The following is a 16,451-nucleotide window of genomic DNA, read 5'->3' as shown; positions in this document are numbered from 1 at the left end:
GGTTCATATTCCTTTGCTACTATGTTTTAGTGATAGCTGGACCGTAATCCGTAGCACACGTTGGAATCTCACGCGCAGCAGCAGGTGCATTTTGAGGCGGGCGACTGCTACTTTTTCCGTCGGTAGTTTTGGAGACGTTTCATAAATGACAAAATTGTTTTACTGCTCAATCATTTAACAACGTTCTAAATATAACGACGCTCTCATCGACGCATCACAAGAGAATGGTCGGCCAACATTAAATTAGGAATGAGGTCATTATGAATTCGAGACCGGGATAGTGCGGTGATTAACGTACAGGCTTCCCACTGAGAGGGCCCGGGTTCAAATCCTGGATACAACAAATATTTTAAGCCACATCCCGATCCCTACTTGAGGTGCTCTATGGAGAGTATGTACGCAAAGAGTGAGTACAACGTCCGTCAGATGGGACGTTTAACTGCGGACCCCTTGGTGCAACTCGACAAGAGTAGGCTAATGCTGGCGCCGGATTTCTCTCCACCATTCTTTTCCCATCCATCCTTAATGGTCGCCTCCCCTTATATGTATTATGAATTAATGTAATTTGTCGTCCGATGAAGTTAGCTAGAATTAAATGGTTTAAAAAATGGCCATTATTTTTAAGGAGTTTTCTCTTCATCCTGATATACTCGTTCTTATTATCTTCAACTATGTCCATAGCTTGATGTCCGTTGAGATCCCTTCCCTTCCGATGTTTTTAGACATGCTCTTGTTCGTCATGCTTGTCCTAACGCAACGCAGTGTATCCCACAGCTTTTATCTCTCTCCCTCTCTTTATGCTAATTTTGCCTCTAATATGTGGTATACTCGTATTATTCTAAAGGCCCATCAAGGCTTAATTTCTAAGTTGCTTGCCCAAATATGTCAAAAAAATCGAGGAAACCAAGTTTTATGAAATTTGAATTTTATAATAAATATTTAATTGCTTGTTTCCTGGATGCAATCTTTAAGCATACTTCCACCAGGTCAGATTCATCACAAAATCGTACTTACGTGGGCCGTAGAATAAACTTTTAGAAAATCCAAGAGATGGCGCTTGTAGTACCAGAAAAGGTTCGCTTTTAGTAAAACTTTTCTCTCACTAGACTGCTGTTAAAGAGTCAGCCATATGCACCCCGCAGTTTCATTTTCACAATCGATTGAAGCAATAAACTTTTGTTCATTTTGAAAATGGAAAAGAATGAGTTTCGTGCGGTGATTAAACACTAATGTTCAAAAGGCTAAACACCGAAAAATATCTCAGCTGAGTTAGATGAGCCATGGCACCTTTGCTCCTGTGTTTGGGACTGTTTGCAATTGGGTGAATGGGTTTTAACGTGGCCGTATAAATTGAATAAATGATGAACATCGTTCGCAACGTCCAACGGAAGTGACTTCCTTCGAAATGATTGACAAATCCACGATATGGTTTTGGGTGATCAACGAAAGACATTTCGCGAAATAGTTGAGGCCACAGACATATCATAAGTTAACAGTGTTTTCGATTTTGCACGAAAAATTGGGTGTGAAAAAATCTCGACAAGATGCGTGCCGAGTTAGCTCTCAGCGGAGAATAAACGTGTGCTCGATTCGAAGGCTTGGTTGTAGCCTTTCCGTAGAATTCCTGATGATTTTGTAAATGAAGAAATAACTGTGGACAACACATGGATTCATACACAACTACACCCCAGAGACAAAAGAACAGTCGAAACGGTGTTTATCTTAAAGCATTCCGACTCCTAAGAAGGTGAAGACGGTAAAAGAAAACAAAAATTGGTATTTATTAGAATAATTCTAGGTAAATGTGATGAAAAAGTCAAAGAGAAATGTTATCTGTCGCCGGTTTGGCCTCATTTAGAATATGCTGTAAGTATATGGGATCCTCAGAAGTTCGATAAATTGCCCTATTGCATCGCATGCAGCGTAGAAGAGCTAGATTTGTAAAATGTTGTTATGATAAACTTAGTAGCTTATCCAAAATATTAGAGCAGCTAGGCCAGGAATCACTCACGGAGCGAAGGCAAATTACAGATTAAATCTCTCGCAAAAATTGGAAGGCCGTCTCTTTGTCGGTGATGTTGAAAATGTGTTATTATCCCCATCGTACGACGGTAGGAGAGATCATGTCAGTAAAATGAGAGAGATTAAGTGTAGAATAGATAGACTTAAGATATCATTTTCTCCACGAATGGTAAGAGATCAGAATAATATTGTTCAACGGCGATAGGGCCATGTCCAGGTCAAAATTCAGCTGGCGTGCGCTCACCTCCTGCCACACACCCTAGCGGTGGCTTGCGGGGCACATTAATAAGTTAAAATCGGTCGACAGGATGACTGATGGGTTTTACGCGGAATTATTTACATCGATTACTTACATCAAACACAAACCATAGACGGCGAGTCCTAACGTTGTTTTTGCATCGGCTAAGCAAGAAATCAAGAAAAAGCGTCCTCGTTTGGCAAAGAAAAATTTCTGTTCCATCAAGACAATGCACGTGTGCACACCTGCGCAGTTTTTATGGCGAAAGTTATAGAAAAGCTCGATTTGTTATTACAACATCCACCGTATTCAGCAGATTTGATTCTTATCGACTTTTTTTATTTCCAAACTTGAAAAAAATGGCTCCGTGAAAAACGTTTTGCGTCGAAAATCACCAACACAGGTGCCTATTTGAGGACCTTCCGAAATCTCACATTTTGGGCGGCTCAAAAAAGTTGGAGAAACGCTGGTATAAGTATATCGACAGAAAAGATTATGTTGAAAAATAAAAAAGCTTGACCCAAAATAATTTGTTTTTCTATATTTTCCTAAGGACTGATTGAACGACCCATGTACTTCAAAAATTCAAACAAAAAAGTTTAATCCCAATCATAGTGATATCTCCTAGTAATTAATTCACTGGGGGAAAGTGATTCACTGAAATAAATTATGATTTTTATGCAAATGATCTTATGCCCTATTCGAATAGAAATTACATTCTTAATTAAACAAAGTCTAAAGAGCAATATAGAAAGCAAATTTTCTCGATTTACGGGGCAACTATTCCATTTAATTTATCATACTTCCACATGTAGATAAAAATCTGTTTCCGATGCTTTGACGGCTTAGTGTATCGTACCCCTTTAGAGAAAAAAATGAGCGTAATTCGAATTATGCCATTGAGTTTGAGTTTCCCAGATTCTAACAAGAGAATGTTTTTAACAACAGATCGGTGCATACAACAGTGATAATTAATTTTTTCATTATTTATCTGTTCTGCCAGTACTTTCTGTCGGAGAGTCGAAATGAGAGAGGAAATAATGCCTTGACACATGCTTTAGAAATAGCCGCACAATCAATCATTATACTCCAAGTTTGCTAACGATCTGCTATGACTGGGCTAAGTGGAATCATTTATGCAATCACGCAAGAAATACAGTAATCAACTTAAAATGTAGACGAGCCAGTTCATTTTCCCTGTGCCTCCCGATACAAGAAAATTCACACAGCTTGAGTTAAGTTAAGGGTCCCCAGGGGCGTGACTGAATTCCTGAACGCAGTTCGTACAGTCATGCAGCCCAGCGCTCTACTCGCTTCTGAAAATACGGGACCAGCCGGAAAATACATTACATATAACGACGACTCTAAAAAGGGAAAATATGCATACACATTACGTTTACAATTCAGCATTGGAAGAAATAAATTGCTTCCTCCTGAATTTTTCTTAACGTGTACATACGAGTAGAATTAGTTGGAATAATAAATCGGAAGAAATTTTCGATTTTCATGCACTTAAGAAGCAAGAGAAGAAAGCAACATAATAAAATTATATCTCACAAAAATAACTAATCTTGATTCAATTAAATGTTACCTCTAACAAATAACCTTATGCAGCGCATATTTTTACAATGAATAATTTAGATCCTCTGAGATGAATTTTGTTCTACTATTAATCCTATTTTCAGATTTATATATCTATTTGATTTTTTGGGAATTCTCAATATTCACTACATCATCCTACTTAATTCAACCATTAATATGATAATATCAATCCAACGATCGAGGTTGGGCGAAAGAGGAACTTCACAAAACATTATTTTCACGTGAATACATATTTTTGTTTCTTAACAATAAATTTCATAAGACATATTTGTTATCATATCTACCTGGAACTTGCAACTTGGTTGTTAGTGAGAAATAGGAATCTGGACTCAGGAAGAAAATTCTCTGGCACATATCACATGTTTCAGAGACCTAGGTCTCCGTCCATACGCTGTACCCTTGGAATGACGCACTCACCTCGGCAGGAGGATGGAGTCAGCAGGTCCTCGGCATCGACCTGCGTCGCGATGCTCACTTGGGAGGTGAGGGCGGGGCAGGACTTGGTCAGCAGCCTCCTGCCCCGTCCGCCGTCCACGCCGACTCCGGACTCGCCCTCCTCCGCGATCTCCCCCACCGCCCCGAACGCCCCCGCCGACGCCCGGCCGCCGACGCAGGGCAGGGACGGCGCCACGCTCTCCATTGACCTGCACCGGGCGAGGTGCGAGCAGAGCATGAGTGCACCAGCACGGAAGGTAGAGGGGTGCTTGCACCCGTGCTAGGGGGGAGGATTTTGTGGGGCGTAAGGGCGATCCGGGGCGATATGCCCACGTGAATGGACTTATTCATTTCGGCACAGTTTTCTCGCGCTGAAATAACATAAATGAAAGAATAGCTATTTCATGCGCTTGCGAGCAAAATTTCCGGATTCGCGTGACTGAGACTTCCAATGAACGAGATATAAAGGTAAACATTTTTTAACTGTAGTAGGAATTAATCGGAAAGGAGAATATGTACGAGGGTCATCCGGAAAGTGGTACCCGTTCGTGCCGCATGAAGTGCTGACGACGCGAGTAGCCGCTGGACGAGGTCAGATAGCTTCAGTGGCTTGTCTGCCTTCTCTGAGCCAAGTTGCGTGACGCTAGCATTGCCTGTGTTGTTTCTGTGATTGTTTACAATGTTTAAAAAAATTGAGAACGCCGCCAGTTGTGAAGTGAGGGCAGTGATTAAATTCCTCAATGCAAGAAACGTTCGCCCATGTGATATTCATCGCCAATTAAAGGAGGTGTATGGAGACAATGTAATGGACGAGTCGTCTGTTCGGCGGTGGTGTCGCAACTTCAACATGGGGAGGGGGAACACACACGACGATGAGCGTTCGGAGAGACCGTCTGTCATTACAGACCAACTGGTGAGCTCAGTTGACGAATTCGTGAGGAACGATCGGCGCGTCACAATTGATGACATCTGTGAGCATTTTCCCAATGTTTCTCGAACAATTGTTCATGAAATTGTTAAACACCATCTGCATTATGCAAAAATTTGTGCAAGATGGGTCCCTCGCGTATCTCAATGAGCTGGCGGCGAAGGACTATGCAGCAGGAATACAGAAACTTGTCACACGTTATGACAAATGCCTTAATTTGCTTGGAGATTATGTTGAGAAGTAGTTTAAAGTATCGTCTTTCAAATAAAATTTTTTATGTTTGTTAATATTTACTTTTGTGTCTTTATTTCACGAACGGGTACTACTTTCCGGATGACCCTCGTAGTATGCAATAAGCCTGATTTTCAATTTTCACTAAAGTTGTTGCCGCGGAGAAAGTTATTCGGCTGAAAAAGTCCGGACGCCCAGACAACATCTTGCCCATCGTCCAGGTAGAACGAGATCCTTGTAGATGGAAAATGCAATGGCTGAAATATCTGAGGGATTGCTTGGAAAAATCAACCTGCGGTGGCCATGGAAGAAGTGACCGCCAACGCTCACCGAGAATCACACGGAAAGAAGTAATGATTAAGGGATAAAAGACGATTAATTAGTTTTAAAATATCCTTTGAATTTGAGATGAACATTTACAAGACGTTTATTTATTATTATATGCCTCTGTAGGCACGCATACCAGCGTTTTTTCTTTAGGAAATCAATTTATGACAACAAATGACATTAGAGGGAATGGTCTTCTGGTTTTGCGTGCAGGGAAGCATTACTTTCAATCCAATCAACACCTTCAGATCCTCAAGAAAGAGAAACGACTGGCCATGGCGGATTAAAATTAAAAATCGCCCTTCTGAATGAATCTCGCTGGGCGGTTGGAGTATTCGCTATGAAACGTTTATATCATCCCAGAATTCTGTCTAAATCATGCAAAAATTCACGAAATGGATCACTTCAAGGGAAAAAAAGATTAGCGGCACCGGGGAGGAAATATCGCTTCCATCAGTTCTTCCTTTAAAAATGAAATACTTTCATCGAAATCTCAGCGGAACAGCAGTCGAGGGGAAATCTGCGTGACCAACTGCTAGCTTCTGTCAAAGTATACAAAATTAAAGATGTGAAAGACGAGGAATGGTGAGGGAGGCCCCTTCCTGGGGTGGTCTGAATGGGGTAGAATGAATACCTTGCCGGTTGAGAGAGATAATAAAAGGCCGCAACCCTTCGTCGCTCCTTCTCCGACCAATATTTCACCATCCCCCCTCACCCAAACCCTTCCCCCCTCCCGTGCGGTCCAGCTTCACTTCCGTCCTTCCCCCTTCCTTCTCATCGTTTCCACTCCTCCATTATTTCAACCCTTGGCGGTGGAACGGAACATCCACCGGCCTCATCCAAATGGATGATACGCCAAAAACCTATCTCCACCCCGTCCCTCCCATCCGCTTGAACGATCTATTTTTATCAGCGTCTCATTGTTCAGCATAAGCTCTCCCTGTAGAGAATTCGATGGTTTGGGAACGAGTCGATCGGGAAGACCAAAAGGATAAATAGCCCATTTATTGCGATTCGAATCACATAAACATACTTAAGTGAAATTTTATCAAGAAATATGGTTTCATTTTGGAAAGTATGATTAACATAAGATAGAATACCATTGTTACAACAAAACTTAATGAGCGAGCAGGCTCAATTTTCCAAGTTTCCTATCAAATAAAAATCTCCCCCAACGAAGTAGATACGGCTATCGTTTTTCATGTTTCTAGCTTATAAGTGTATTACCTAGACATAATTTTCACTAAGATGACATTTTCAAACAAATATGTCGTCATTTTACGAGTAAAGTTGGAAAGGTAATGCATGGATACAAAATCATTATAAATATTTGGGTAATGTTTCGATATCACTCAAGGATGTTCTCGAAGCAAATTGATGTATGAGGACAAAGTAGAAAACAGACCGAGAAGTGCAAATTCAAACATCATAGCGGAGTTTTCATACCTTAACATGCGGTTCATGTCATACGATAATAATTAATGACGATTTTATTTTTACTGCCCACAAATTTCACAAAACCTTTACTGAAAAAGGAATCAAAGATAAAACTCATGGCATTAACAGCAGTTTGTTCAGCCACTGTAATAACATTTGCTGTGTCAAATAAGTATCGTTAAATAAAATGGATTTTAATTGCTGACGAACAACCCTCTTTCACGGCCTCAGTGCCAATTTCCGCCATCTTAAAACACAATGAAAACCGAACTTATGCCAATATGTTTACCAAAGCGGATAGGTAAGTTAAAACTGGCAATCAATTAATTTCACCATTTCCATACCCATTACACTCACCTCGGTTGGTGACCATGCTGCGTCGCGGCGCTTCCGACGCTCCCGACATCTGAAAAGTGAGGAGAGTGGAATTAAAAAATGCGTTTCTATTTTCAGTGGCAATCACCACCAGCTAAAATAAACTCTCAATGATCAGCAAGACTATATGTAGGCACTCATAATCGGGTGCTAAAAAAATGCTGTTTTTCCGGAGAGAATTTAGGAAGGTAACATAGCTGAATTTATTCTGGAAGATGATCAGCATCTGATCTCAATTACAGTAATGGAAATGCGAGTAGGTGGGTCTACTGAGATGGATATGCATTAGGGAAGAAGAATGGAAAAGCTCTGGAGGCCGGTAATGGACTGCTCGAAGAAATGGGGCTCCGATGAGGAATGGGAAGTTTAAATGCTCGGTGAGATGGCCGTTATATGGCACATAAGAAAGGATACCAATGTTCATGAAAATTACGAGCACTCCTAATTATCGAATGCTTCACGTAGGCCTCCGATAGGTTAAGGACCCCTCCCTAATTTGATGTCTCTAACCATGTATTTCATTCTTAAAAATATACGGTATTGCCTTAATTTAACCAAATGACTTCCACTCTATGATTACTAATCCGTAATGATTTCGGCCTATTTTGATGTTTCAACTTTGGTGGGTTAGCCAAATTCACGAGTAATTTGTTCAATCAGTTTGACTACTCACCAAACTGATCGAAAAGTCAATTAATGACAAGAAAAATTCCCGTAATCATTTAAGTGAATATCATAACGAATTTATTCTTAAACTTAAAGTAGCACTAGTAATAAACCTACAATGGACTGATAGTCATTTCCATACGACTATGGAACACAATTTTGAAACTAAATTTTACTCTTCTTTCGATGCCAATATTTCAGTATCCTACAACTTTTGATGAAATAATTATTCTAAATAGGTAAAACTTACTGCAACCTAAATAAATAATTACGAGAAATATAATTATATATAAGAAAGTGTTCTTCAGAGCTCGTAGAATGGCTTACCGTAGACGTCGCCGTAATCGGAAACTCCGCGAGCAGCTGATGCAGCTTCAGGAACTCCTAAGAGGTCGCTGCTCTGAGCCTGGGTTCAGAAAAATGAAAAACAGGTATAGGTTATTTTTTATAGACTTCATTAAGTTTAGACATTTTCCATATAAGTGCATGCATGGAGAGTGATTAAACATTATGAATGTCCGGGGTTTGCCTTGGAATGTAGGAATCGATTCCTATTTTCCAATCCCTCAAAAAATTAAGAGGCAATTATATATATATATATAAAAAGGTATATATACATTTCCAATATATATATATATATATATATATATATATATATATATATATATATATATATATATATATATATATTAGAAATGGAACGCTCTTCGGCGACTCAAAAATTTATAAAAATACAGATGTAGATTTTTAAACCATAGAGACAGAGAAAGGAAACTCATAATATGCTGTTTTGACGTTTCGACGGCTCGGCCGTAGCCTTCAGAATGGCGTTTTCGGGGAAAAGCGGAGAGGACATGTGCGGGGGAGAGGTGAGGGAAGGAGAAGTAAGGGACCAATAGGAAATGAACAAGGGGGTGGGAGGGGATATGTAGGCAGCCATATGATGCATTCAGTGTGCTTGGTTCAGCCCAGGCGGTTTAAATGACTGGGCCACCCAGATATGCGCCATCTCGCGGGTTCTTACTTCTATTATACTGGCATATTTTGGAAGGGTTTCAATCACCGAAACAGAGAAGCAGTCATCAAAAGATTGATTGTGGGAAGCAGTGTGAGCAGGGATGGGATAATTAAGGAAGGTGGGAGATTTGGTGGAATATCGTTGGTTATTCATGCGGAGGGAAAGTGTAATCGTGCATTCGTCCACATAGAAGGCAGGGCAGAAGTTACAGGAGAGGCGATATATAATATTTTTTTGGGTACAGGTGGCGACCGGTGGGGTGTTGGGACTACATAAGGGGGAGGGTCTTAGAAGATGGCGACATTTGCAGCGTGGGCGATTGCAAGGTGCGGATAGGGGCGGGGTAGAGACGGGGGTGCTCGCAGTTGCTTTTGCTGACTTGAAGATGTCTCGCAAGTCTCCGTCTCGTTTAAACGAAACAGAGGAAAAATGTGGGAATAAAAGTTATGTGAACTGAGTGTTATTAATAATTGGGGAGAGCTCACGGATTAAATATTTAATTTTGTGTGTTCCGGGGAAGAAAGTGGTGATAAGATTAGGGCATTTTGGGCGGTTTGGTTTGGGTAGGGGAATATATTGGGTTGACAGTTTGAGGATTTTACTGTTCAGTAGTTTTTCTGGGTATCCACATTTTCTGAGAGAGTGGTGAGTCATTTTTATGTAGCTGGTCCAAGTATTTCTGTTGGGACGGGGTGTTGTTGCAGAGACGGAAGCCACGGACTGAGAGTGAGAATGGGATGGACCGCTTTGTGTGAGGTGGATGGCAGATGTCGAAATGAAGATGTTGCTGCTTATTAGTTGGTTTAATGTGGACTGAGGTGTAAAACGTATTGTTTTGGAGGTGAATGTCGATATCTAGGAAAATGATATTCGAGTCGGATATAAAAGACCTAAAAGATACTGAGGAGGAGGAGTTGAGAGAGGAAATACAAGGGATAAAGTTTCGCGTCCGTGGGACCAAAGGAGGAAAATATCATCGATATAGCGGGCCCAGAAGACTGGTTTGAGGGTTTTTTGTTGCAGAAAGTCATGTTCTAGTTTACCCATAAAAAGATTGGCGTATGCAGGAGCCATACGCGTGCCCATTGCAGTGCCTTTTATTTGTAAATATATTTTGTCGTCTCCACTCTTCCCCGAAAATGCCATTCTGAAGACGACGGCCGAGCCGTCGAAACGTCAAAACAACATATTGTGAGTTTCCTTTCTCTGTGTCTCTATAGTTTAAAAATCTACATCTGTGTTTATATATATATTTTAGAAATGTTGGTTTCTCTTTTTAAATCTTTAAAAAATTTAAAATTTATTTTATGCATAAAATATTAATTGCAAAATATTTAATAAAGCTTTTACAAAGTTAAGAATGAAATTAGAATCTACGCAATAATTATTTCCCCGATTCTAAAGCAATTTCAATGAGCGTCACATCGAAAATTTCGCGTCCATTGCTCACGTAAGTCTTTGTGAAGCAACGAATTATAACATTTTTATTTATTTTTTCCAAAGAAAAATATTTTAAGTCACTGCTTGCTAAAGAGGGAAAAATAAAGATTACAGGAGTTCGTTTAAAAGATATTTTACCCTGATGACTCTATGAATAAATGAAGAGCTTATTAGTTTTCGAAGACGCTCATTACAGTATATAGGAGGCTATTTATAAGAAGGAATTAATAATAAAGAAAAAGACAAATGACATTAATTTTGCCGGTTAACTTGAAAGAACAGCATATTATGCATTAAGTTCAATGCAGGAAATTTTATTTGATGCTATGTATTCCTTTTGTCGATTTTTACCTGACGTGTCCGCAAACGTTTTTGGGTAGAAAATGAAATACATTTCGATTTAATCAGGAGTAATAAAAAAAACCTTCTTTCATATAAAAATGATTATTTCTCAATCACTCAGGATGCACTACATTTCGTACGTTAAGTATAGGTTCTGAACTATGATTTTTATGAATAAACAGAAATCCATATTAAAGGACTAAATATGTCTCAATCCTTCTCGAGTAAAACTTTCTCAAAAGATTATTAGCTAAAAATATTTTATTTTGCATGGATTGAATATTAGAGAAAACATATTCAACATTTTGTTTGTAAAATGTGAAAATCCACCGGATATTGATTCAAAAAAGTGCTAAATAGGTCTAAGAAGAAAAAATGTAAAATACTTATCAGGAGGTACATGTATGCTCTGATTCTATGGTAGCGCTAGATATAAATTGGCCATGTAAGTGCAGAATGAATGTGAGCATAAACAATTTGGGAAGAATTACGAATTAAAGATTTTATAAATGAAGGTCACCCATCATAAATTCAAGCAAACTTTATTATTCTATTAATAAACAAGAAAAACGCGGTTATCATAACCAGAACTTTCAAAAACTTTCACATTCATGGATAGTAATTTGCTGAAATATAAATTGATCACATTTTGAAAATATTTTTTCTTGCTAACTACATAGCAACCAAATAATTTTTGGCATTACTCGAAAAGTATGCTAGAGTAATGCAAACTCCATGAAATACATATACAATGCTATATAATATAGCCTAAAATGGGTTCCATATTACTTAAAGTCTTGAAAAATCTTATGCTGCCTCCAAAATCAGGTTGTATATAAGTAAAAACTATTCATGCTTCCCCGTGGTTTATGTAGGAATGGAATATATTTCCGCCAATCAACATGAGTTAATTAGAGTTCTGCGAGTTATATAGACGTCTTATCAAAAGTAAAACTCTCTCTTCTTCGATAGGTCATGGATTCAACATTCGCCAAGGGATGAGAGAAAAAAGCGGAAAGACACAATCGAATAAATTTAAAGAGCCCTTTTCCTTTCAATGCAACCGAATTGAAGAACATTGGGTGAGGAATTTAACGACGTACTGTGATTACGCTGAATAAGTTTAATGGCCGCCAGAAACACTATATTTTATTGGATTTGGCGCCGGATTTCTTATTCATATCATGCCCCAAAATCTCTGAAAGGTGTAGTAAGCATAGCTGATTTTTGTCTAACTTGAGGAGCAAAACTCAATAATTAACGAAAACTGTCATAATAACCATGAGGAACTTTTAATCCATAATTATAACAACATTTAATATGGATTTTAATCCCAAGAAAATTATTTAAAACAATTATTGCGATTTTGCCATGAACACATGTTTTATAACATCAACTCTACAATAATATTATCTAACTTTTAGGCCAAGTATGAATTCGGAGAAATATTTGAAGATAATTATTTAAATTCTTAGCGTGGAGTTTAATTTCTTTGGTACAATCTAAAAAGATTGATTTACAAGTCAGTCACAAAATATAGGCATATAAAACGGAATTGACTGAGTATTTTAAGAAGCGGATGACTTGAAGATGAATTAATGAGTAACCACCTTTGAACATCTTGTAATATTTAAGCCATAGCCCCAAGATACAGCAGCCATTCAGACACGCTTATTATCAACGACAATTTTCTGTAGATTAAGGACGCATTAACTAATGGTCTATTTGAGCGGCTCAAAAACTCAGAATATTTACCCTGCATCACTACCAACATTGTGCTACCTATTTCCATCTCCAATTTGCATTAATTACTTCTTGAGTCACGCAATGGCATGTTTGAAAAATAAGATTATGACGAATTCAAAAAACTTTGGTATTTCAGATTTTAAGAAAATCACTTGACTGGCCAAAATCTATTCAGAGAACCTGTAATTTTGCATAAGCGTCAAAATTTCGACTTATTTTTCGTTATTACCGTAATTTATACAACCGTTGAAAGAAGTTGATACAATCATTGCTCACTGAATGAACAGGCAACATGATTTTTTATACCTTAGACATTTAATCCAACGGTTCCAGGTCATCGCAAATATCAAAAATGTAACTTAAGTGGACTACAGTCAACAAATTATCCGCCTATTCGTTTCTGTCGTAAAGTTTTGAAACGAGCTATGAACAAAACTTTCATTTAACGCTATTCATTCTCCGTCGATAGGAAAATTGAATTCCACAAAATTTTAATTCAGGAAGTTAAATGGCAGTATTAAACAATTTGGAGTAAATAGCTTAGTTATATCTAATGATAATACCTATATATATATATATATATATATATATATATATATATATATATATATATATATATGGTAAATTTCTATAATTTTGGCAATTCAGATTTTAAGAAAACTCTTCGTAAGAACATTTATTTTCAACGATATTCCATGGTAATTTCTCTTTCAATTATGTGCATCTTAAACAGATGTGGACACTGAAGATGCTGCACAGCAACGGAACCTTAGCCGTTTAATTGAGATTTTTATGAGGAATTAGCAATGTTTTTGAGCAATTTTAACCTATGAGGCAGTTCCACGAAGTCACGCCTTGACGCAATTTCCTATAGAAGCAGACGGATGGGCAAACAAATTAAATGCATTAGCAGACTTAAAAGGCAAAATATCAGTTTATCCAATAAAGGCGGAAGCAATCGCCAGAAAAGAGCGAGATTATTCGACGCGCTCTTTTGTCATCAGTGAAAGGGAGTGAAATATCACCAATTCACTCTATAAATCATAAAGCAGTGATTCATTTCGTCCCGCGATAAAGAAAGATGCTCGTACGATGAGCTGCTAATACCTCGTGATAAGGGGCGATTTTTTTTCCTGGAAGATAAATCTAATGTTGACTGTGTGAATCCTCTTGATTACAAACACATTATTAAATGTCATTTCAAGCTTAATTTTGAGTTGGCAACTCGATAAGCATAAAAAAAGATTTCGCTGGAAAATCTGTAACACCTTTTGATGTTACTTCAAGGACAGAAGACATCTATAAGAGCTCTCGGCCATACGAACACCATTGTATAAAAATGGTAAATCACAATCATTCTATGTTCCGTCATTTATTCAAAAATATACATATGAATTATAAATCATACGAGGGTCATCCGTAAAGTAGTACCCGTTCGTGCCGCATGAAGTGCTGACGACGCGAGTAGCCGCTGGACGAGGTCAGATAGCTTCAGTGGCTTGTCTGCCTTCTCTGAGCCAAGTTGCGTGACGCTAGCATTGCCTGTGTTGTTTCTGTGATTGTTTACAATGTTTAAAAAAATTGAGAACGCCGCCAGTTGTGAAGTGAGGGCAGTGATTAAATTCCTCAATGCAAGAAACGTTCGCCCATGTGATATTCATCGCCAATTAAAGGAGGTGTATGGAGACAATGTAATGGACGAGTCGTCTGTTCGGCGGTGGTGTCGCAACTTCAACATGGGGAGGGGGAACACACACGACGATGAGCGTTCGGAGAGACCGTCTGTCATTACAGACCAACTGGTGAGCTCAGTTGACGAATTCGTGAGGAACGATCGGCGCGTCACAATTGATGACATCTGTGAGCATTTTCCCAATGTTTCTCGAACAATTGTTCATGAAATTGTTAAACACCATCTGCATTATGCAAAAATTTGTGCAAGATGGGTCCCTCGCGTATCTCAATGAGCTGGCGGCGAAGGACTATGCAGCAGGAATACAGAAACTTGTCACACGTTATGACAAATGCCTTAATTTGCTTGGAGATTATGTTGAGAAGTAGTTTAAAGTATCCTCTTTCAAATAAAATTTTTTATGTTTGTTAATATTTACTTTTGTGTCTTTATTTCACGAACGGGTACTACTTTCCGGATGACCCTCGTATTATAAGTTATTAATCCATAGATATGGCTTTCCAAACAATCACAACAGTCATTTCTTTAAATAATGTAAATGAATGCGAATCAGCGTATTTTTCAGCGTAAACATAATGCAAGGTCTGTGTGTGAAAGGTAAATACCGTTCTCAACAGCAAATTCAGTACTTGAGGGCAATTTTATTATTCCAAGAAACATATTGACAAAAGATCAACTAGAATATTCAACTTGGCGGAGAGCTTTTATCACACCTCTTTAAATCCATCAGTTCTCAAGATGTACCTCTCTTGGATAAAACGAAAAAACAGACAGCATGTCGCATCAACTTAAAAATCCTAAAAGGGAACATTTGTAAAAAGCCATAGCTGAGCCAACCCTAGAAGCCAGAATTCAAAGATCTAACATTAGATTAAATACACAATCTGTACCCATAATGAACCAAAGAAACTAAGGATTCAGGCACAATTATGAATTAGCGAGAGATAGCAATTTTCGGGTATTCTCCGTTTCCATCCCTAACGTATTTTTCCCCATTGCTAAGCGTATATGTACTTGTTGATGGACGTTATATTTTACCCTTTCCACCGTGAGTTTCCTCATCCAAGCCAGAGTGCCCCCGTGGAATTTAATGTGGACTCTGTAATCCATTCACAATTTGCCCTTTAAAAATCTGGACAAGGGTGCTCGCGGCATCCTTGGCGTCTCCTCCCCCCCCCCCCCCCCGTAGACATCCTGGCGAGACACGTCGCGGAGGTAAGTGGAACCGAGTGAGGGAAAGTATAAAGAGAGACGGAGAAAGTGAGTATCCTGCGCGAGACAGCTTAAAGTGAGGAGGACAGGCCCGCGGAGGGGAAACGGGCGCGTTCGGGAACAACAAGGGAATAGAATCACGCTCCGGGGAGGCCGGTTGGGGAGGGCGGAGGTGACGGGAAGGGAAGCCGGGTAAGGGTGCTTGAGATTTACGAGGCGTTTCACGGTAAGCATAACGCGAGTTAAGCACTGAGCTCAAACGAAATCTTGGCAGTCTACTCGGTAATGAATCAATATTGAGCCTACTGCAACGAGGAGCACTCGACAATGACAGTGAACACTTATCGAAGAAAATTGTGACCTTGGTGTTACAATGCAATACAAAAGCACCTTGTGGAGTCCTCGCGACAGAGGCAATTATCGCGCCAGATTAGATAGCGTTGAAAAGTAAGATAAGTGGAACCGTCTAGGCGTGACTTATTGTGAAAATAGCCAGCAATACGGGAATGTTTTTTAGCCGAATCGCGCTATAAATCACTTAACAGGACTTCCTGTTTACTGACACTGCAAATAATATTATTCAAGTGCAAGGTGATAGATGGAAATAGTATAACTATAAAAAAATGACATTTCTTCCCTAAACTGCCAGTTCCAATAATATTACATTTTCTGCAGGTGGTGAGGTCAAATTTCCACAAGTATAATACGCATTTTTAACAGAAAAACAATTTAAAACGTT

The 16,451-nt window shown here is 38.9% G+C and overlaps 1 protein-coding gene across 1 annotated transcript in view; it reads right to left on the bottom strand.

The window, feature by feature from the left end:
• The window catches only part of LOC139697927 (uncharacterized), a 219,613-nt gene that overhangs the window by 167,332 nt on the left and 35,830 nt on the right, over positions 1 to 16,451 (bottom strand). The window contains exons 5-7 of the mRNA XM_071596787.1: positions 8,589 to 8,667; positions 7,578 to 7,626; positions 4,280 to 4,506 (exon numbers count right to left, since the gene is read on the bottom strand). Coding sequence (XP_071452888.1) covers positions 4,280 to 4,506; positions 7,578 to 7,626; positions 8,589 to 8,667 — 355 coding nt within the window. The remainder of the gene's footprint in view (positions 1 to 4,279; positions 4,507 to 7,577; positions 7,627 to 8,588; positions 8,668 to 16,451) is intronic.

Source organism: Hetaerina americana, unplaced genomic scaffold (genome assembly GCF_022747635.1).
Source record: "Hetaerina americana unplaced genomic scaffold, ioHetAmer1.1.p SCAF_8, whole genome shotgun sequence".
In the NCBI taxonomy this organism is placed as follows: Eukaryota; Metazoa; Arthropoda; class Insecta; order Odonata; family Calopterygidae; genus Hetaerina; species Hetaerina americana.
The sequence above is the reverse complement of the archived record's forward strand: the minus strand, read 5'-3'. Positions and strand labels throughout refer to the sequence as shown.